This window comes from Nesoenas mayeri (genome assembly GCF_963082525.1).
Source record: "Nesoenas mayeri genome assembly, chromosome: 7".
Taxonomy (NCBI): Eukaryota; Metazoa; Chordata; class Aves; order Columbiformes; family Columbidae; genus Nesoenas; species Nesoenas mayeri.
The window spans coordinates 32,803,812-32,828,560 of NC_137551.1; the positions used below are offsets into that span (position 1 = coordinate 32,803,812).

Here is a 24,749-nt window from a genome sequence, read left to right on the forward strand (position 1 = left end):
AGATTTTTCCATTTTAATTTGTATAGAGCTTTTATCATGTAATTAGAATTCAATTTCAGAAGGTTTCTCCATTTGAAGCACGAGAACATTGACATTTTTGTTCTCACTTACTGCTTCCACTGGCAAGTTGGTTGTTTGAACTCCCTTGTCTCAACACATACAGGTGCCAGTGGGTGAATTATGGAACATCAGGTTTAGAGGCAGCATTCGGGTGCAGAGCAGCAATCACTTCCCAACTCCCTATATACACATTTCACTTGAGGATCTAAAGATACAAAGGTTTTCTATGAACTGGCAATTATCCTTCAAAAACGCTCACAGGAACTTTCTACCTCTTCCTAGCATTACTTGTTACCAGAGTTTCAAGAACAGGCCTCACACCTAAGAAAAAAACTTGTTTCCAGGCTTTCAAGGGAAACAATGGTGATTTCTCCCAGTTAGAGACTGATCTAGTCCAGTTTCAAAGAAAATATTTGTTTAGATTCTAGCACTTTAGATCCTATCACAACACTGTGCAGCATTCACCTCACATTTCCCTGCTCCCGCATTTATGGCTCTTCCCTGTACATTTATTTCTTCAGCAAGTGGTCAGACTACTAACATGAACTGGCTACCTCTCAACTGGTCTTAACTTATCCCCCTAAAATACCCTTTATATTACTCAACATCCAAAATATTCTCCTGTTACCTCCTCTCCACTTAATGCAATATCATATAATGCTTTTAATGAAGTTTGTACTTTACCGGTGTCCACAAAAAATACCTAAAATCAGAGAACTCAGGCTGAAAAACCTTCAGGTTTTGTACTCCTGTCTTGCCAGTGACTCAGAAGAAGGGAATCACAATCTTCTCTAAAGTTTAGTTTTCAGATTTTAAACTCTTCTAGGGGATAAGATCTCAAATAATACTGAACATAAGAAATGCACAACCCTCTTTAAATTCAAGAGGCTTTCAAAGACTTCTGCATATGAAAAGTAATGGTGTTTTACCTTTTGTTGGTGCTGAAGCCTCTCTTCTTCTAATGTATGGGTTAGTTTAGCGTTGTCATCCAAAGCCTTCAAAAGCTGTTGATCAGGAGCCATGTTTTGCAGAAGCAACTGACTTTGCCTTTTCATCTTGTTTTGTTCAATAAACATCTGCCAAAACAAAACCCACCCCAACAAAAACAATAGTTAAGCACAGTCTAATGATATTCTGGGAAAAACGGCAGTTGGAAAGAAAACGAGAACATTAACATCGTGTTAATATGGTAGATGTAGAGGGGAAGAAGGTGAGAAGGAAGGGGAAAGGAAGTTTGAGAGCAAAATTTGCAAGTGTTGAACTCACACTGAAAGGATCCAGGTGTCTGCTGAGAGAACTACCCACTGCTACGCCTCAATTACCCACATGTTGGCAGCATTCAGGATTCAAACACATCTCTGAATTTTGCTTCCTGGAAATAGGAGCAATCTGATCCCTATTCTTAGAGCTCTGGAGAGATAAAGAGAACTCTGGGTTGAGGGAAAAATGTCTACGAATTCACAAGCCATCTTCTCAAACACATCTGCAAGCCTTGGCATAAAGCCCACTTACTTCAGGGCTACCTGGATATGTGAAAATGGAGTGTGTTTAGGAAATGAATTTCAGTCCCTGTTTGTGTAACCAGTGTATGCACTTGCCCGGGGAAGAGGCATCTCAAGGCAATTTCAGGCTTTTACTGCTGATGCTTGCATTTTTTCCCCCTTCCCCAGTTATATTTTTGATGTGTGGAATAGATACATTGTGGGGGGATGCGGGGGAACTAATCAAACGGTCTAGAGATGTGACATTGATAAAAATACCACGCATTTCTCTAGGCTTCACCTAAGTGGAGCAGAAGCTGTCAGCACATATAGTTTCCATAAGAGAGATCTGCTCATCCCAGACTGTTTAGGAACTCAGAGGGGGGAAAGGGGGTAGAATATTGCTTCCTGACAAAAAAAAAACCAAATCAAAACAAAACAAACAACACCCTATTGAATTTATTCTGCATCTTGACACCTCATTCAGGTTGCCCCCTGGCAACAGGGGCTTCCACTCTGGATAAACTCAGCTGTGCTTGTTCTTACAGCAGAAACAGGGATTGGGTCACGTTGGGGTCTCAGAAGAGTGTGCAGAGGCCAGCAAAGCATCCCACTTGTGGCAGAACAGAGCACAGCCTGGGAATGCAGATACTCCCTCAGACTGTTCAAACACTGTTGTATGGCACAGTGAAAGCAAGGAGATGTTTCAAGAACAAAAGTATTAGAAATACAAAAGTTCCGTGACATTTTCTTCAGGTTCTCATACTATTTATTCACAAAGCAAAATTACAGATACAATGCGTGGTTTCTTGCCATCCAATGCTACTGCAGTGCTACATGACTGATTTATTTTTTTTAATGTAATTGCATTTTAAAGAACCATCAGCTGATGCAGATTTGTGGCCAGCATTCCACCCAGTTCTTTGCACGGACATTTCAAATGCACCTTCCCAGCAAGAGCCCTTTCTCCAGCTGTACCTGCAGACGGAGAAGCCTCTGACCACGCTGAACTTTTAACTCTTCATGCAGCCTGTTTGACCCTGCGTGCCAAGAAGAGGCAACTGATGTGGCCTTAATGCTAATAAAACCTACAATGAACACTTCATTGGGCAAAGCTGTGCCATGGAGCAGCTAATAAAGGACTGGAAGTATTCGATGAAGAGGAAACAACGAATACAGGCTCTAGTACTATAGTTTGATATCAAACAAACAACCATTTATAACAATACACGGGCTGCTGTGGTGTGCTGCAAATATGCACTGGGCATCAGCTTCCTGTCCCAAAATTCTGCCATCAAACCAGTTCTGCTTGTGTTACCTTATACTAGTGGGGCTGTGGCAAAAATAATTCAAAGGCAAGAGAAGTTCAGAACCAAAGCTGCCCACCCCAACCCAGAAAGGTTTGCCTTTGTCAGGGAACTCATCTATTTGTTTAGCGTTTTATCTTCTTAAAAGAAACAGCATCTCTGAAGCATCATACTTTAGAAAAGCCTCTAAATCACTGCTGAAGAACTCAATACTGAATCAAAACCTCCTGCTTTTCTGTTCAGTCAAATAGTTATTTAACTCTGACAGAAACAACATCTCTTTAGAAGCCACCTTTAGCTAGCATCGCAGTTTACCTACTGTGAAATTGCAAAGCAAAGTGAAAAACTTGGATTTCAGTTTTTTTGGAATCTGAAAAATAGTTTGAGGTGCTCATTTCATATTTTTGTTCCCTGAGTTTCTGCCACTAAACGAAGAGAACAGAGTTGTTCCAGCCTGAGGGAGCAGAGAGCTGCCAAAACAAGAAGAAATCAAGTAGAGCGACTTGATTTCTTCAATTTGAGCAGATACTTCACCAAATGTAGAAAATTCATATTCACTTTGTTTCACGCTCCTCTGCAACAAAATGAAAAAAATCATTTTGAAGATCTGAGTGAAGGACTTTAGATTCAGAAGTTTTCACATGAAGCCCATTTTCCATTAGCTTTATTAATTGTTTTCATGACATGGCAAATACATTCCTGCTTACAACAAATGTGAAAGCTTCTTCACCACCACAAACTTTGCTGCTTTTAATTTCATGCTGCAATTAGATACATAGGAATCAATTTCTCATGGGGAGTCCCATCCATTTCAGAAGTTACTTACACACGTCCTCCAAGTACCAGCATATTCCAAATGGAAGAGACAGAACTAGACAAGATGGTTGTGGCAGATAAAGCAGAAAAGAGAGCTGGTGATTAACTAATTGCAAGTTTTTAAGAGGTCACTCTGTGTGTTTGACACGGGACAAAAAAGACCCTTAGAAATTCATTCTAATTTAAAATTAAAACAATCAAGTCCTACTTCAGCAGGGCAGAAACCTGACTGCCTGCACAAGCCTGAATATTAATTAAAGTGACTGCTGAAAGGGCAAAATAGCTAACAGGATTATTCGGACTAGGTGGAATTTAACCAATTGATGGATTAGTTCCGACTTTGCCACCTGCTAGACAATTATCTGCAGAGTATCCCAATCAATGCTAGAAACATAAGTCGATGCTGACAGAACCTACTGAAACCACAGCTGCAACTAAAGGCAGATCACAAAGGACAATAGTTTATTTACACCTATCATTCTAATTTTAAAAACCTACAAATGCTGTGCAAACCAGCTACCTGTCTTTCCCCTCTGGGTTCACAAGCAGAAGCTCTGAAGTGCAGGAAATCTGGGACTTGGCCACTTCCCATCAGCAGAGTTTGAGCAAGAATTGGGGAGGTGGAAAGAGATGGGGGTGAAATCCTGAAAATAATAGAAGTTTCTCCCTTGACCTTTAATGGTGCCACACCTCATTCTAGACCCCTGCTCAAACATCACCCTTCAGAGCATTTGCTGCAGCTGGTTTTTATTTACATCAGAGCTGAAAAAGGAATTCTTCCTCATTAAAAAAGTTAGAAAGCAACTCTATTAGTGTCAAGTCCCTGGGAACTTCGATCATCATCTGAGTAGCGTTCAGGGTATAACTGGAAGCTTTCCAAGTAGCTTCTTTTCCAGGAGCAAAATGAGGCCAAACAAAATGCTATAATATCCACATGTTGCTACATTTCCATCTATATCGATTGGGTAGTCGCTACATGGAATAACTTTTTTCTCTTAGCTACAGTTTGAAAGGAGAAGAATGTCTCAATACAGCAGCACTGTTATAATAAGGTAATCATTGGGTGAATGACATAAAATAAAAACCAGTGGCAAACGCCACCCGCTACAAACAATAACAAAAGGTACGTGGCAAAGCAGAGTCAGACTTCAGAAGTCTCATACAGAAAAGAGACGATCACTAAACTGAGCAGCTGGCCGTGATTTCAACCCTTGGCAGCACCACCTTACGGAGTGATAAACCACAGATTTACCTTTGTCACAGTTTACAGGAGCTGATGTCTTTGGCATTATGTGTACCCTGAAGCCGTATAGTCTTGTGTTCAGACCTGAAATAAGTCCCAAGAGTGGCTGGGTCAAGGTACCAGTATCTCCCCCAAAGAACAGGCTGTTTGAAGGATTTTATGTGATGGGGGGACAGAGTGATATTTTCTGATTATGGCCTGTCAGGACACTAAGTGGCTCTAAGGAGGCGTTCAGCTTAAAATATAAATCCAGGTGTGGATTTCAGTTCAATGGCTAATCAAGAAAAAAATAAATATATATACTCTAACTTTGTAACTGCTTAACTGCACTGTATTATCAAGGACACCTGGGCTTGTGAGCTTCACTGCATAAAAATACTACAGCAGGAAACAATGGCTAGTGGGTTTTTTTTATAGAAGGGTTGACCAACAGATGTATCGTATTAAAATACATTAAGAAAAACACCCATAGTTCAGACATTGACCTAGAAACACTCTCTCCACACTCAGGATCAACACTGCACACCAAGCAATGGTATCAGCCTCCTGCGAGTTACAAATCCCTGAGGTTTAGTGGGTTCAGAGGTGTCTGGAGTGCTACTCAGGAAAAAAGGCTACAACAAATAAATGGGATCTGCAGTTAGGACACAATCCAGAGAACTTCCTCCGGCACAAGCTGAATTTTAAGTGCACGTGGCACCACTCTGATCCTTCTCTGTTTGTGGGGGTTTTGTTGTTGTTAAAGAGAGTCTCGTCCTGTGCCCTCCATGCCCTTCATGTTAGCTATTCGGATTCTTTTCTATCTCACATTACCTGATGGTTTCTTTCCACAGAAGCTATTCCCAGGTGGGGAAGAACATAACCTCCATATACAAAGAGAAGGAAAACCAGAGTGATGCATTTCCGGTGATGTGTCATGACCTCCATTGACTCCTCTGAAGGAGGAAGTCTAAGACTAATCCTAGTTGGATTTTCAAACTGCCACAGAAAATTGAGGAACACAATCATTTAAAAAAGACAGGTACATAGCGATGGGCAGCCTACAGTCACTCCCTGCTCTACAGACAATTTTATGGTTAATAGTTTTTGTTAAGATCTGTATCAATGCTAGTCTAATAAAGATACAGTTGCCTTGGTTATTTGGCTAACCGCCAGACAACTTCTGATGGGAATATTTCTAAAGAGCTACAAGATACAGCATTAGTAAGTTTTGTGGCTCAAGAGATCTAATTTACCCAGAATGGGGGAAATGGAGTAGATGAGTTAACCATACTTCTTGTCCACTATTTGCTTCTCACCACAGAGGTTCCTGGAGCTTGGATCTTGAGTGTGAGAAAACTGAATTCCCAACAGCATCGTGACTTCCTTAAAAACACAGTATTATTTATTTTAACAGCCTGTTCTATAAAAAAAGTTTGTCAAACTACAGCACTCATCCTTTGGTTACAAGGAATAACTCAAGGCCCAAAATAGAGGGGAAAAAAATAATCTCTATTGTTACTTATTTCTTTGTTTCCTGCAGATAACAGGGGTTTTTTGTAGTAGTGATACATTCTATAATGCTCTTAGCTTTACAGCATTTAGACATCATCTAATATATTCAGAAATAGATCATATACCACATGAAAAAGGAGGAAACCTCTTCACTTTTTTTTTGCCAATAGATTAATAGTCTGAACAAAAAAGAGACCAAAGAGAGAGTTTCCTAGAGCACACATCTGTTACCAGTTCACAAGCCTGTTCTTGGGTAAAAGCTTGATGAAACAGATTAGTGTTGCATCATGTTTCAAAAGTGTTAACATTCAAGCTCAGGAGAATTGAAGTACTAACCACTTATCATGTCTCTTTAATTATTATTTCCAGTTCAAGTCAGCTGCACTGCAAATTAATTATCTTCAGATACCAGTTTCTGTTGAACTGTCCTTGGTAACACACAGAGTGTGGTACTTGTCAGCACAGAGTTGCTCCACAAATGCTGGTTTTGCAGGACCCTCTCATAGGTACAGCACGTTAATGCAAAAGTCCTCACAAAGGAACCCAAGAGGTCACAAATGCATCTGAGGAAGAGTTCTTTGGGAGCTCGTGTCACCAACATAGCCAAATCCATCACACACAACCTCGCGAGCAGCGCAGACATCTGTTAAGAATGACAATACGTTTTCCTAAGTCTTATAAAACGATGGCTACCTTTCATCTTTCAATAAGGGAAGGTTCAGTCCCAGATTAAGCAATGTCAGCTGTGCACTGGCCCAGGTAGCGGATGAAGGCATTTTCAGCTAAACAAGTTAAATGCAAACATGTTGCCATGTAATAGTTACTCAGAAACGCAGACACAGGTATCGTATCCTGTTTTAGTGCATCCGTAAGTATTGAGAATTGGAAGGCAACACAAGCAGTAGACAAATGATGCACATTATGGATTCACTTTATTTTTTTGATCAATCTGGATCGCAGTTCCTTTGAATGCAACCTTTCAGTGTCTCAAGCTGCAAACTGTTTTACAGATAACCATAAGCACTTGGGAAACCCTTCTTTTTTTTCCAGTTGTGTGTTTTGAGAAAAAGCCTATGCTAGCCTTAAAAGTCAGAGGAACCCCAGGAAACCTGCTCAGCACTTTGAAACTTCATCTCTATTTATCCAGGGTACAGAGGACAGAAGACAACAGCCCAAGGCTGACTTGGAGAACATGCTGCCTCTTCTCTGGGAGGTTTCCAGAGTAGTTTTAGGTGCAGGGGTTGTCTCCATGCCAGCGCACACGGCAGTAATAAACTGTCCACTTTACAAAATATTGTTGCAAGGCAAGATGTACGCCTAATAAACTATTTATGCCAGATTATTTTGTTAAACTCCTTGGATTTTTACACTTTCAATTTACTTCTCTCCCTGTGTTCCTCCCCTTTTGGCTTCCTTTGGCTGTATGTATTGTATTTTGCTCATCTCTGTGGAAGAGCGCTTCTCAGGGCGAGCCTCTATATTATTGCGATGGCCTTCAAGATACTCTCTGCCTTCTTTTGTTTTCTTATAAACTGCTCCACAAAGAGCTGAGAGATCTTAAAGTGTCTCTTAAAACATGACACTAGAATTCTGGTTAGGCTTGCCAAGATTCCTGTGTTAACAACCCTGTTTTATTCAGATAGGTACAGATTTTTCCATGCCCCCACCCCTTACACACTCTATTTATTTAGTTCTTTTATGCAGATTCCTGCACCTTTCACAATGGATTGTGACTCACTTCAAACCCTCTCTCATTTTCCTTCCCCCTCTCCACACCACGGCTGACAATATTTACTCAGTTTCTTTAGAACCTCTAAAGAGCATGAATTCGAATGTTTGAAGTTGGATCATTTTTGATTAATTAAATATATATTATGGTGGTGCCAGCAGCGTGACTATAATTAAAGCTGTATCGGATTATTTTTTTAATCAAAAGCTCTGATTTTCAAGTGTTTGCTCCCTTCTATATGCACTTGCTCCCTCCCTCTCTCGCTCCCTGTCTTTCCACTCCCCCCACCTGCATTCGCTCCTGTACACACGCTCATCTGCCCATTATCTCTCACACCTGCACTCCCAATTGCTCACGTTCTGTGGCAAATCGTCCTCGCTTGCCAGGAGGGCAGGACGCAAAGGGCGTCCCTTCAAAAAGCAGCCCACACCAGCCGCAGCGCAACACTGGGAGGGCAAAGCTAAAAGCTGAATCCAGCCTATGGAGAAAGGCATTCATCTGAAAACATGGGCTAACTCCCCCAGCCAAGGCAAGGTTGAGACACCTCAGCCCCTTAGAAAGACGTCGTCACCACCAAACTGCCGCTCCACAGGCATTAAGTCTGTATTTTGGTGAACTAAAAGCCACATGCATGCTGCTTGAGGTGTCACAAACAGTAATACAAAACACTAAGACGTCCCATTCTAAAGTCTATGTCGTGGTGCTGCAGTGACACCCCCGTCACTCAGAGCCTATTTCCTTTCTCAAAGTGCTCCAGATGAGTCCAACACAAAGCACTGAATGTACAGCATTGCCCCCTGCTCAAAGCTATTCCCTTCTCTCAACACTGCACAGTTTATCACAACCCACCACTGTGCTTCTGCAAAATCCAACCTAAAATCCAGCAGGACTTTCTTTTTTTCCCAAGAAACACTCTTTTTAGGGAGACAGAAAACATGTGGCTGATGAAAGCAAGCAGAAAATCCCTACCCATCCTTAGTATAATCCAAAGAGCTTCTGTAAGCACATGCTGGAAACCTCGGCTCTCAAAACACAGCTGCGACCTTTCCGTACAAGAGGGAGCTCACACAGCATCACAGCATAAAGCTTTGCTGTTGGGGGCTAGAGCTTCTCTCCGATGTCTCAGGTCACTAAAGGGACAGCATCGGTGTGAAACCAGGCCAATGGTAACAACTTGTAAAGTCATTTCTAATGCTACTGGTTTCCCAAACGCAGAGGAGCAATGCCTTCGCTGTCACATGCTTCTGTATTTTGAAAAACTTTCCCAAAATCTTTCTGATTAGCATGATAGCAAAGGAAGAGAAGTAAGCACACAAAGAGAAGACTAGCACAGGCCTGAAGCTCACTGGTGTAGTGACTCCATTTTCGGATGGGAGAACTTCATGGAATAAAAAGCCTCAACTGAAGAGTTACGCTGTTAATCTGCAACAACAGGGGCCCATATTTTTGGAAGAGATAACAACTAAATAATGACAAAACCCAGTAAGTACCTGTTTGCAAATATCAGCATCTCTTTGGCATTGTACTTAACAGCTTGCCTGTCACTTTGTTATTCAAATACACAAAGTACTTTAAATATAAGCTTTCAAAACGTATAGGTGTCTGAATATTGCAGTTATGAATCTAAACATTCTGAGCCCACAGTACCAGATTATACTCTTCTACAATCTGAAAACAAGGAAAACTAAGCTTTTACAAATCACTCATTTCTGAGAGATGTAAGACTTTATGTACAATCTTCTGTTGTCAGTTAATGAACAGAAGCACGTAATTGTTCTGTACTTCAGAAGATAAAGCAAAGCAACAGTAGGAGACACAAGACAGATACTCTAATAACACGTGCTAAATGAACATGCTTAAACATTCCTAGAAATTTGTTTCCTGACAATAACAGTTCTGCAGATATTATAGTCAAACACCCCTAATAAAACAATAATACCTGCACAATCTCAGAAGTTTTAAAAAAAACTGTGTTTTAAAAATAGCTGTCATAAAAGCATACGTAATGAACAAATCCAGATTTCCTAAAATTTAAAAATAGTTGCAAGAAGGTAATATTTTTCATTTATATTTTAAATATAAATATTTCCTATTTATAAAATAATGTTCCACTGAATACTTAACAAACATTGGCAATGTTTTGTTTAACAGCTTTTGGTCACTAATAAATACCTCTATCTTCTAGTAAATTCAAATGGAATTTGCAGATCTCACTTTCTTGTCTCAAAAACCCCAGTGAGACTTTGATCAAAATGTAAATGGCCAAAATGCACTGAAGCCACAGCAAAGGGAGGTGTCTCCAGTGCTGCTCAGCAGAGGAATTTGGGCTTCATCCCACAAAGTTCTTAAAACTGGGGTTCACAGGAGGCTGCCCGCGCAGTCTTTTGGATTTCAGAAATCACTCCTGTTGAGTGATTGTTGAGTGATTTCTCTCCCACCTCTCTTGATACTAACAGCATCCTGAAATGTTCATCTCTACACCTAAAACTTGAGAGTTAACAGAACATTTAAATAATTAGGTAATAATTTCCATTTCTATCATTTCTTATTGTCTTGGGGGAAAATGTGCCAGCTGCTTTATCTTTGCCTGAAGTACAGCTACATTTTCAACATGTGGCAGAGATATTGACAACAATAGGCAGGAGACTGCAAGTTTGTATATATATACAAGTTACATAAATTGAAATTTACTTCAGTTACAAGTCAACTTGTTGAATGATCGAAGTTCCAGTAATGGAATTGATATGCAGGAGTTTATCTAAAGCTAGGTTATACCATATATCTGTGTGAATGAAAGAGAATCTGAGCACCCAGCCCTGTTATCCAAATGCAAATGTTCCTACAAACAGAAATTGATCTGTACATAAAAGTTATCAGTTTCTGCCAAGTTAGCTTCTTCAGTGGGTTTCCCAAAGGGTCAATGGGGTGACCTTGCAAAGGAGAGAAGAGGAAAGGGAAGCAAAAGGTAGGATGAGGAGAAAGAGAGCCAGTACCCTTGGCCCAGATGCCGTAAAGTTCTCCAACCTTTTACATGGCAGAGTAAGAGACAGAGAACGAGTGCAAACAATGTCTGGGTCGACTTCCTCAGCCCCACCTTACAGATTTTCACATTTACTTACAGTTTATCTCAAATCTCCCAAAACCTGGCTTGTATAAAATGTTGCTGTATGATTCTGCTCATATCCAAGACACTCAAATGCCCAGTGAAACCCACAAGATTAATAAACCACAGTAAACCTATTCATTGTTTTCTGTACAGGTTCAAAATGTATATATGCCCTTGCTACAATCACTGAACGAATGCAGTTAGATGTATGGGAGTTATCAAATATATATATATATTATATTTTTTCAAGAGAGTAACAGCAGCAGAAAAGACAAGAATCGAAAGAGCTCTTTACTCAGACCAAGCTGACTTCCTGAAGGCTAAATACCTACTTGCTGGCAAGCACACTTTCAGAATCTAAAATCTACTTCATATCAGATGTTTCCTTTATTTACAACATTTCAGTACTCATGACTCATGTAATTTTGATATATAATTGTTTTCTTTAAATGTGAGCTCCATGAAAAGTGATTACTTAGGAAGCCTAACTTCTATTAACCAAAATACTGATGCACGGCTCAGGATAGAAACGCTTGAAAATATAATCCAAGTGCAGAGCTCTCAAAATCTAGAGTGCAAACAGAAGCAGCTCATGAGAAAAAAGGAGTTGTTATTTGATAGGGCTTCAGTCTATCAACAGAATGAAAGAGTTCATCAGCATTTACTAAGGCAAACATTGCCAGTCACAAGCCACCAGAGCAACCACCGGCCACTCCATAACGCAACCCAGTAACTCATTTTCCACTTTGGGAGTTTATAACTTTTCTAGAACATGGAAACAGTTTTTTCCAGCCTGAATGCTCCTTGCAATAGGTTATTTGAGAGGCATGTGCTAAATAGCAGCCAAACTTGCAGAAGCCTCAACTAATACCGTATTTTGCAGTGGTTTTTTTGTGAGTTCAGGTATTTTTTTAGGAGAAACACAGTGCTTCAAATTATATCACTAGAAGGGCAACTAATCCTTCCCAGATCCAAGCATTACAGATAGCACACCAAGATGTGGCTGACAAAGCCCATTATCAGTTTAAAACCTCGCTTTTCAAGGGGAAACAGGTAAGACTGAAGTGCTTTATAAATGCTGTTGAAACAGTAAACCCATTTTATGGATGAAGTACAGATGTTAGCTAAGTAGTACGTGAAAATTCAAAGACATCTTTTGTATAAGTACTGGGAATTGAAATCAAGTCAGCTAAGCTGGTATGTTTTTGCCCAGTTGCAATGTCTTCATTTTACAAGATCCCTTTTTCTTGACTCCTCACCTCTTGTGCAAACGACTCTGCTTTCTTCCGCAGGTTCTTTTCCAGTTCGAAGTTTACATGAAGCTCTTCATATTCCTCTACTGCCAGCACAGACACTGTTTATAAAACAAGATCGGAAGTAGAATGGATCAAAAGAAGACAAAAGTACTGCTTGATTTACCTTGTTATTCTCCAGTACCATGAATCCTTGAAGGAAAGCAGAACATAATGTCACATTTCTATATACAGTCTGCTTTGCAATATTTGCTGTCTTTGCTCTAAACCTCCCTATATACATGCACAACTACTGACCTTCTGAACAGAGTAATACCCCTCCCATCCAGTACCCACCCAAATCTCCATTAACAGGCATCATGTAGCACAGATCGTATTTTGTCTCTTTGGGTATAAGCAAGCAAAGCCTCAAGAGAGCCTTGCTGAATATACTGAGTTATTCTGGAGGCACCTGTATCTGCCTACCTGGTCTGAGAGAGGTTTGATGTGTCCCTTTACAACAGAGATATAAAGGAGCCCCAAGAAGAAAGTAGCGCAACTTCGTGTTCCCTGTATTTAAGCTGTACTCACAAAAGCAAGGCTCATATGGGTGGCTAACGCTAAGCATGGGGCACACTTCCCAAACCCATTCTGAACAGGATTCAATCCAGGATCATCTGGAAGTGTTCAGGTATCATTTATTCTCAATGTGTCTCAGTGACCGCTTATCTTCATGAGCTTTAGCTCTTACTGGCTGAAGACCAGTTTGCAGGGCAATGACATGGGATTTCTAACACTGTTGTACACAAGTTTCTTGGTTTTTTTGGAGATGAGCGTAACAGTTTTTAAAGCTACACACAGTAGTGGGATACACAGCCCAGTCCACCCAGCTCTCAAAATGATGTTAACACAAAAAACCCCAGCAAACAACACACACACTAAGAAAGACGTAAGATTAATTCACCAACTCTGATAGAAACGTATTGATTACACAGCTCCAAGACATTGCCCCATTAACACAGAATACAGTACATATTGAATAGATACTTTAGTAGCTCATTTCAAGCACACATAAAAATCTAGCTTTATGTTGCCAATGCATTAGGACCTCGCCTGGTATAACACCTTCTTCCTGGAGAACAGGCAGGTGCAAAACAATGGGTTATTCTTTTGAAACATTTTCAGGAGAAACACGGAAATGTTTCATCTGCCACACTACCCCATCAGAAGCTCCTTCAAGCCGATCTTTCTAATCAACCTATCTGAAATCTGATGTTTTAAGGGTCTGGCTTAAGCAATGCAGACACATGGAACAGGTAAGAGATGAACACTTGGTGGCAGCTTCCATGAAATGCTGTCAGACCTGTTGGCTTCCACTTTAAGAAAACATGAAATGGCCCAGGAGACTTTCAACCAAACAACTTTTGAGAAGACTAAATAAACAACAAGAGAAAAAGGCACAGAAACCAAGGCACTAAAATCTTTCCTCTCCCCTCTAAACTTGTTTTGGGTCACCTATTTCTCATGTGGAACCACTCACCTTCATTAAGCAAAAGCTCTTCTGAGCTGTATTTCCTTTTTGACCTTCTGTGTCATGGTTTTACCCCTCATCTCTTTCCAAGAAAGGGAAGTCCCTGCGTTCCCTCCATAACTTGGAAATCTTGTTTACCTCACTCCCAGGACTCTTGCCTTTTCCTCATAACCCTCTGAATACACAAATTGCTCACAGGTCTTTAGATATTTAAAATTATTAGCTGTGTCCTGACCTACTGTTCTGTAACATACTCTTCGTACAATGTAAAGCTCTGAAGCTTCTGCAAAGGATGTAGCAAACTGGCAGAGAACCTGCTGAGACCACATACCTCTATTACATTTCTCCAACAGTTTTTGCTGCTTATTAACTTCTGTTGTCAAAACAGCCTTTTCTTCTTTCAATTTATTTACCTAGAAAAGTATAAAGAACAAATCAAAATATGAATATTTTAGTTAGTGGCATAAGGCATATAGCACATACATAATGTAAGCAATATTTTGCTTTCAGTAATTCTGTTTCTGTTTGGCTTGATGTTAAGGTTTCCAGTGGCCTGGAAAGCATTTTTACCCCAACTTGCAGACCACACAACAGATGTAATAAAGGGTTATGAACTAATCCTCCCATGGCCTATTCGCATGGCACGTACCAGTCACAGCTGCAAATATCACATCTCTGGAACCTTTCAGGACGAGGAGCCATAGCACCTGGTTGAAAAGTTACTAGTCTGCCCTTGACTGTTTGCATTTTAACATAGTCAGGCTGCTGTTTCGGTTTTTTTCCTGGGCTCTGTTTATTGTCCAAGAGCTGTCAGCTGTATCTTTCTGAATGCAAGTGTTGCACAGACAGGAAGAGCCACTAAGTCCTGATTTGCATCAGTACATGGCTTCGCCAGCTTTCAAGCAGGAATGAAACTCTGCTGGCTCAAAAAGCCAATTTGCTGGTCTAATTACGACAACAGGGCACTGCCAATGGCTAAACTCAAGGATATGCTCAATGAAGTAGCACCAGTGATTAAACTGGACATTCTCCAAAAGTATTTCTTGGACATCCACAGGTTTAAGGAAATCCAAAAAAAACCCCACAGGGTGTCAGGAAGGGGAGATGAGAATTATATTATGGGCATTAGGACAGATTATGAAAAGTCACGTGCCAGCGACAGCAGCAGATTGGAGTCTGATGTTGAGTTCTAGGTGCATGTCCTAAGTGCTCCACCATACGGGCAGGCTGGCAGGACTTGCGATTAGATAGTATTCAATTAACTTCACAACTGAGCGTTTTTAGCAAAATTAGATACAAAAAGTACTGACTACACGCTAACGTGGTCTCGCCTTCCATGGTACAATACATACTTCTTCAATTACTTCTACAAGTTTGCACCTCAGGTTTTCCAGTTCAATGGCTAAGGTCTTCTTTTCCTCATGAACAGATAAGATTTGATCTCGCAGCTCTACAGTTCAAGAAAGGAAATGAAATATATATTTTATTCTTGGAAGAAAGCAACAAAGGAAATGTCATGGCAATGCAAATATAGTTGAGTACGAAGCACCTTAACTGCATACAAAGCATCAGTTGTATTCAAGGCACATCCTCAATAATTTAGGAAGTTTGCATAAGTGTCAAGTAACAGATCTATAACTGGGCCGCAGTTTCAGATTTACTCTAGTGAGGCAAGTTTCCTCCTTCAGTACTGCTGTCTTTATTTGCATTCTGAATGATTCATTTCCTGCTATAATGGGGCCAATCCTGCCACCACAGAGTGTCCTCAGTCCTGCTCAGGAGATTGTCACATCACAGAGACTCTGGTTCAGAGGTAGCAGAAAGCAATTTTTAATAGGCATCCTTTAAAACAAATTAATGCGCGTCAGTTCTTTTTGGATCGCGAGTTCTTGTCACATGGGAAATAAACAAAACAACGGGCAGTTAATACTTGGGAGGTTTTCACTGAAGAAATTGTCCTGAACAGCTGCCAATTTATAGTCTTTGTAACATTATGGGAACAGAGTCAGAATATAACCTTTACTGATGGAAGAGCTAATGCTTGTAATTTTCCCCTCAGAATTTTTGTTCCTTAATTATCAAAATATGAAATAAATTAAATTCACAATGGAATAAAACATTTGATTATAATCACTTCTTAACAGGAGATCAGTTTGCATACATAACGTATAAAGGTTTAGGTTAACATAAAAACACCGCAAAAATATAAACTTATTGATATATATTAGCTTTCAGTAAGTGCTCTCATTCCCCACCTGCTTCCAGTATTTCATAGCACTGCTGTTTGTTGAATATCAGCCATGAGTTGGGAAAACTGTTGCTAATCAATTGCAGATGATGATGATATGCTGGATGTCATTCTGTTTGGCCTCACACCTCGAAAATGTTGATTCTCCCCCAGACCCCCTCTCAATTTAGGAGCCTTAGATTTACTTTCCACCAAATTAAAGGCACACACTTTCTAAAGTAAATAAAAAGACCTGTTTTCCCAGAAGATTCTTGAACCAAATCATCTGATTTAGTTATTTGTGCTTCCCAGTGAAATTAAGGGAGCAAAAATGTCTCACTGAAATTTGTGGTACCTGGATTAAGTCAGGTCTTACAATATTTGTATCAACCTCATTGTCCCAAATCCTTATAAATACGTACAAGAAATGTTTCTTCTTTGATACAGGGTGTGCACTAAACTGCTTGATCAAAGCAGTTGAGTTTTCAGTTTGTTATATCAGAAAGGACAACTAAAACAAAAGGAAAACCCAAAACCTACAAATTAATTACAGGTACTGTTCTGAGACCACTCTACACTTCCATTACGAACTACAGCTTTACTATCACCTTTCCCTAACACATGAGATACCTTCCTCTTTTTTTTGCTGAGAGACAAATTTTCAACCCTTTAATAAATGAGAGGCTATTAATCAAATAGCCTCAGATTGTACTAACTTATTTATATATCTGTACAGAAAAGCGACTGGAGGGAAGGAATCACTGCAAGAAACACCCAATATTTTGCTGAATGATGAGAAAGAAGGCTAAAAGATTTCCAAGATCCCCAACACAAAACACAAATGTTTGGAACCATACACACGCATAGAAAAGCAAGAATTCACTTTGGGCAACATACCAAACCATTGAGGGGAGTTTTGAAAAAGATTTCTTTCATTGCATATGGTCTTTTACTCAACAGGTACTCCAAGACGTAACTCCAGATTTTCCCCTGAAGACAGATGCCACACACCTTGACTTAGGCCAGGGACACAGCTCCAATTCTGCCTTTTGGTAGATGGTGTCAGATCACTCTACCACCACACACACACACACTGCTCTCCAGGCACAGGGATGGAATATCTTCTCCGATAGCAAATGGGCTGCCCATGCTTTTAAAAATACTCAGCACTCATGAAAATAAGGTCATTAACATCTGATAATAAGACCACAGTGAGAACCAGAAGACAGGAGTTCTAAATCCCTTACAACACGCCACATTTCATTCTTTAATGAATTCTTTATCAACACAGAAAGCATATGCATCAGAGCTTTCCTAAAATATTTCTCTCATTTGACCCTGTTACCCTCCTAACCACATTCTCCTCTGATCTGCAGCCAGTCTCTTTGCTCTCTTTAAATGTATCCTTGACATCTTTCTCCAAATAAAAGACAGGAGGAACTCCAGAGTCTTATTTCTGATTCAGATGGGTTGAACGATGTAGATCACACCATTCTCTGCCTCTTCTCCTACATCTACAGGATGGAAAACTGCTTATTATAGAACGGTACCCATGACATCTTATTTCTTGGGTGGGATATTTTTAAAGCATTTTTACGACACTTACTCTTTTTTCTCAGTGATACTTTGTACCACTTTGTTGAGGCTGCTGCTTTCGAACAGAAAACAACAGGGTCAGGCTGAAAGTCCAGGAAAGCTGTACTTAAACATCATTCGCTATTGTAATTTACGATCAGAAAAAAGGGAAAGCTTTTGTTTAAAAGGTGAACCACTTAATCTCTCTGTCACCAAATGCAGAATGTGGGCATTCTCCTTTTTTGGAATGTATCCAGAATCACGATGACTTCATTACAAAGTTAGACGAAGAAGCAAGGAAGTTTTTGGATTAAAGTAATCGTCTTCTAAAAAGAACCAGAAATTTCTTAATAAAGTACAGATTTCTCTTATCAAGGTATTTCCATGTTCTCAAACTTTGCTGTTTTACCCAGTACCAAAGTCCCTTTTTAAGTTACTTGTTTGGCAATAGCTCTGGAATGTGAATGAAGTTTGTGCCTACAAAGGTACATAACGGCAAGAGAAATCAACAGTGCTGTCTACCAAGCTCTGAAATAGTGAGACTGCAGTTGAAGCAATACCAAGGTGACCTCGTCCTTCTGCTTAACTTTTACTTTGTTAAGGATCTGAGGAAATATTTATTTTCCTGAGTCAGTAACACAGAACTCTCTTAGCTGTGTCGATCTCATTTTCCTATTGCAATTGTAACTAACTTTGCAAGCTGTATATCCACCCCATGCATTACCCAGTATCAGAACAAGCCTATCACGTTCTTACAGTCTTTCCGAGAAATCCTTCAACGAGCACTCTCAGAAATATGTCTTGTATTTGTGGTACAAACCAATCCTGCCGTTCTTTAGACACCTTTTGCCTTGTGTGGTGCTGCAGGCTCAGCAACAACGCTCACCTTTTATTTGCTGCTGACACTGCACAGAACTGCACAATCCAGAGTTAGCTTCTGTATCTGTGGATGAATCATCCTCATCGATGTTAATCTCTTCAGTGATGATTTCTGGGCCCAGTTTTGCCATATAAAGCATGCTAATTCTTTTCAAGGTCTTATTTTCTTTGTTCAGCTGAAAGTTGAGAAGCACAAACAGTAAGAAGATAGTCAGTCTGTCTTTAAGCTGCTGTGCAAGGAAAAAAAATAAGTCAACTGTATTGTATTTTTTTCTCCTTTATCATTAAAAGATCTATCAAACAAAGAAGACAAAGTGACATCAGATTATATGCTCCACTCAACCTTAAAATGATCTGAAGATGGGAAGCTTGTTCTCTTTCTCCTCTGAGGAGGCTTGAATTCAGCATGATGCTTCATGCATGCCCTTCTTTCCTCTCCGGTACTTCTGACTAACCTGCGTAGGTTCAAATCAAATTAACTATCAAGCTTACTAAATGCTACACATTCTTTGTGATGGCTGCTTCAGGCCTTTACTCTTAAGCATGCAGCAGTACCAACAGGCACCCGAAGTGAATGACCTGAAGAGAGGTCCTGAAAGCTCATCTGGTTTTGTCAGCTGTATCAATTGGTCAAATAAAAACTCTTACCTCCCCACAAGCCCTTATTTTGCTTATAAACTATGAACACCACAACTACTATACTCCCAGTCATGGCAGAATTACCTCAAAATTCTACTGAATTATTTTCAGTTCTCAGGAATTATTATTGTACAGTCAATATATGTACGATGAAAGCTGTATCATAAACCAATTCTTTCTGTGTCAAACTACAAACTGGACTGGATGCTTAAACTCATGCCCGCTTGGTGGATGATACAGAAGAGGTTCTCTCATGAATCTCTATTTTGACCAAGGTGCCGGGGAAAACTGAACAGGGATTTCTACAGATGTTTCACTCTCATAATTTCTTTCAATTTTATACTAATGATGTACAACATAATGAAATCAACATGCACCTGAGAAGTCCAATATTTACCTTGAAATAAAATATATACTGAACAGTTAGGCTGAGCCTAAAGTTTTACCTAAGCAATCACATTTGATCACCCATTTCCTCAGCATCCCAACTACAGGAGATTTACTCAAGAACTTCATCTGGCTCCCAAAGAGTGAAACTGCCCAGGTGGGAAGGGTGGTGTGAGGAACCTTATTTAGTCAGCTCACACTAACAAACAAATCAGCTTTGGCAAAGCAGCCCCATGGGGTAAAGTCAGTCTTTGAACTGCCCCCGGACATGCATTACAGGAAAAGTGCAGAGAAGAAGAAAAGGTGCATAAATATGTTCATTTTCTTACTTATATGCTGATTGTCTATCTTATGAATTCTAATATAGTGTCATTATGCAAACAATTAAGTAAATACCTCCAGAAAGTACATTGCTAATGCATCTAAATTAAAGTGATTTCTTGCTGGTGTGATTTTTACCATATCTAAGGATGTACTTTGGGCAGTAGATGGAGAGGGGAGGGGGAATAAAAAGAAAAAAAAAAAGGCAGTCAGCATTGCTAATGAAATTTGGTTCAAAATTGCTGTAATCCATTTTCTGATGAAGTGGCTCAGATGCATTTTACACAACCAAAAAATATATAACAGAGAGATAAAAACATTCTTTAATAATAATGCACTTCTGATGAGATGGAATATAGAAAATTACACAGTTGCTAAATTCATCAGACTAGACGCAATCAACAGAGCAGCGGAGGTCACCTTTCCCCTGCCCTCGCTTTGCTTTCATAAACAATCACCTGAAATGTAATGCAGTGGTTGACTTTTTCCATTTGATTTAGACACTGAAATGCTCATTATTGTTTTATATCTCACACCGGACAGTTCTAAAATTTGTTTTCCATTTAACCTAAATGCATATAAAAAATAGGAACCAAGATGCTGGTCCATGACTTAGTGTTCCAGAAGAGAAACTAAATTAAAAATAGTATGTTTTTTCCTTACAAGGAAGGATTGTATTTTACATCTCGCATATGGTTTATAGGTTTTGCCACTTCAAAACAATTTCACAGATCCATAAGATTATATGAAAACATATAAGGGACATGTATACAATCTCAAGTTTAAAAAAATAAAAAAGAAATGGGATGAAACAGAATCACCATAATTCTTCTCACCTTAGAAGCCAAAGCCTCAGCACTTTCACGGCACGTCTTCTCAATTTCAAGATGGTTCTGAATGCAGTTTACTTCCTCAATAACCATGTGAGAAACTAGGGGAAGAGTTAAAAAATTAGTCAGTATTTTCCTGCATTTGACACACACATTTGACACACGCATCCCATGATCAGAAATATTACATCTTTTTCTGTTAACATTCTATGTAAGCATTTCAAATACAGGGATGAACATACTTAGATAATCTCCATGGATAGGAACTGTTTCGAATATGGAACATTTGGTTCATCACTTTAAGCGACTCTCTCGAGCCACATCTGCAGCATCAGAGGGAGAACTGGAGAATTCAGCATAAACTTATGGAAGGCCAGAAGGAGCCCCCCTGACCATCACTATTCATCACCTTTATTTCATTAACACTTGAGGAATCCAAGTGAGACCATTAGGACTGCCCCTTAAAATTGCCATCGTAATCCTCTTGAAAATTTGGTATGGACATCCTTTTCAGAAGATTAGGACCCTGATATTTTTAAACATCAATATTAACTCAGTTGTCTTATACAATTATTTTCACCTTCTGGTCTTTAGGTTTAAGTAGTATGTTAAGTATCATCACACTTGTGAAACACACTGTATAAGAAAAGCTGCAGGGCGGACAGGGCTGGAGCAAGTTTACTAGGAAATGGAGAAAAGAGTCAAGCAACCAAAACCTCCACATTTTAGTGCGTCCTGCAGCACATACTCTGCTGAAGTCATTAGCACAGCACAGCTCCTTCTCCTGGTTCTTCCCTATCAGCTTTGACAGCAGCTGGGTACAATCCTGATGGAAACTCAACACCGCTTCCACTGCCCAATTTTTGACAAGCTAAGCTGAACAACCCAAGTTGTGTGTTACAGCAAGGCTGTAATGTCCAAACTGTTTGTTATTTGAAGTCTCCCCATGTTGAGCACACCGCAAGATAAGCACTGTGGTCTCACACCCAGCCCCACTGTCAGACATCAGCACACACACGGACACGCACAATCTTCTGCAGTCTGACTGTACCCAAAATACACAGCTGCGTTACTGTATTTGTCATCACAGCTGGAAGAGCAAGAGACACATCTGTCCTTTGCACTTAAAGGATCCCTATTACACAATATTCCTGAAATGACCAAGAGTTACAAAATGAATTTTATTTTATGACATCGGGTACCAATGTGAGCTAGGGGACACTTAAAAGCACACACACATTTTGGCTTGCAACCCTTCTCAATCTCCAGCAGTACGCAGGTATTCAACTAATGCTGAAAGTCATCTCTAAGTGACAAAGTCCACATTGCACAGGGGATCTGGAGCAAACCCAACAGTAGTTGCCCATTTCTCATGCCAGCACCATGCCCATTGATGCAGCTCCTCCCTGGCTCCTGGCACCCTTTCTCAGCCTAAGCAGCAGCCTTGACCCAAATTCTGCAAGTCATTTCACAGCACAGATGCAAGAAACAAGTTCTACAAAATCTGATCAGCCAAAAAAAAGAAAAAGAGCAGGGCAGACTACTGGGAAATTTTGGCCTCAAAACTATATATTACATTAAACCTTCTAAGAGCAGAGCAACCACATCTCTTTCTTTGGTTGTCTTTTTATCTCCATTTTTTCCGACTTTGGAGAAATGATCTGGTCCAAGCATGCCGTAACAGATATTATATTTAATTTGAGAGAGGAAAAGCTTCAGGTAGTACATGTCTACATCTCTTCTGTTGTTATTTTACCTAGCTCTGGGAATGTGGAGTCATGAAATGCTTTGGACAGGATGAGGGAGCAGTGGAGATACAGAGCTGCTCCCGTTTTACAGACAGGAATCTAATGGCCTCAAGCAAAGCTAAAGTTAGGAAATAAGGATTGGGCTCACATGGCAGAACTAGGGATTACTCTTGGTTCATTTAAACTTAATTAACCTGCAATTATGATTAACTCAGGGGAAAAAAAAATCTTTCCAAATTAAATACAAAAATATATTATTTCCTAAGTCTGTCCAAAGTTCTTATTATGTCAATATTAAAATTCATAAAGCAGCACTAAGTGGCCTGAAACATCTCTAACCTTGACAGTTTTTTTCAGGGGTAATAATAATCCACAGCAAATGCAGGCCAACCAAAAACCACTTAACTAATTAGTAGTTGCAGTCACCGAGAAAACATGAATCAACACTGTTATTACAAGTGGCACATTTGAGTGGCATCTAATTATGACTTGATGAGCACGATACTTGCATTATCAACATTACTACTGCATCCCATCAGGGACTAAAAGCCGCTGATGGCATTGACTGCGAGAAACTCCCACTCAATGGTACCGCAGCACCCAACAATCTCCTTGGCAGGGGCACCCTCACTAAATGACATGTTAAGCGTAATTACTGGTAGACATTGTAAATAAACAGGATTGGAAGTGAAAATTGTACCAAGTGCATAAGACACAATCTGACACATTGGAAGTGGCAGCCTTAATTGAGAGTTTCTTTGACTGCTCAAGATCATTTCAACTGCATTTCTCGGAGGACAGTGATTATAACTGTGGAGACAGACGGCATAATGGTATCAGCACTGCTGACAGAGCAGTGAATTAAATTGTATCTGCTGTTGTGTGAAAGCCTTGATGAGAGGTACAGATCCTTAGTGGTCTTATCATTATAACACAATGGTCATGTTGTCATCAACCTTGCTGGCTCCAATTGAAAAGAAATGATTGTGTGTTGAAGCTTTCCCCCCCACCACCACCTTCTATCTCTTGTGCTCAATAGAACCAATTTTCAGAGAGCTATGAAATCACGCAATAGGGCCTAAAATGCAGCTGCTTGGCATACAAACGGGGCCCCATTAAACTGGAATCACACACAATATGTGTTTATGCCAGGAGAACAAATAGAAGCTGAGTACAGGCCAAGTTTATTCACAGACACAAAGCCGATGTAGCTCTTCATCAATATAATTGCCTTTTATATTGTCGTTTAAATAATGGGCTCTATTATTGCCTTAAAATCCTAATATTCCTGGCATTTTATCACTATGTTTACAAGGTACGTCCTTTAAAAATGTGAAAGGAAGATAAAAGAAACCTATAAAATTTTACAACATCAAATATTACTTCAAATTTTAAGTCTTAACTACTTGACATCTTCTGCCACACTCTGGTATTCCTGGTATCATAACAAAAACAAAATGGGCTGCAATTTTTTCCAGAGGAATTAGACTTCTTAGAGAACACTCTTGCCTCACAGAACAGTTATCTAAGATCATTTAAGGCGGTAGATTATTCCAGTTGATTTCAGACTATTTTCCATAATTGTATCACCTGAACAATTATAAAATAGAAGTGAGCAAGTTCCTCTATTAACACAGTTGCACAAAAGTAGAGATCACATGGTTTCCTTCTCCTGCATTAACTTCATCCATATTTCTGATGCTTCAAGGTGCAGTTCACCATACTGGCACAAACCAGAAATAAGACCACAATCCTATTGTAATTGTCTCTTCTAAGAAACTATTCCACTAGGATACTTCCACTCCCATTAGATGTGCTTTGTTGCATCCAGACACTACGCAGTTTCAATAGAACCATTACCATAAAAGTATAAAACTGAATATTGACTTTCTCACAGCCCACACAAGATGAAACTTTCTCTAAAACTGTCGAGACAGTAGTTCATCCTAAAGACCTTTATTGTTGTGTCTAAGCTTAAAGTAATTTTACTACTTCTTAATGAAAAAATTACCATTATTATTATTATCATCGTCACTGTCAATCTCAGCGATAGCATCAAATCCCACTCCATCCAAGCATGTATCATTTTGAAAGTCACTTGCAGAATCCAGGTGACATGGAGTTGCATTTGTACCACTGTATTT

General features: G+C 39.7%; 1 protein-coding gene across 1 annotated transcript in view; it reads right to left on the bottom strand.

The window, feature by feature from the left end:
* Positions 1-24,749, bottom strand: part of SHTN1 (shootin 1) — a gene marked incomplete at both ends in the record, with an annotated part of 62,737 nt that overhangs the window by 21,223 nt on the left and 16,765 nt on the right. Inside the window, 6 exons of the mRNA XM_080348092.1 lie at positions 990-1,136; positions 12,496-12,590; positions 14,331-14,412; positions 15,352-15,449; positions 18,688-18,856; positions 20,864-20,958. Of these exons, the coding sequence (XP_080204218.1) occupies positions 990-1,136; positions 12,496-12,590; positions 14,331-14,412; positions 15,352-15,449; positions 18,688-18,856; positions 20,864-20,958 (686 nt within the window). The remainder of the gene's footprint in view (positions 1-989; positions 1,137-12,495; positions 12,591-14,330; positions 14,413-15,351; positions 15,450-18,687; positions 18,857-20,863; positions 20,959-24,749) is intronic.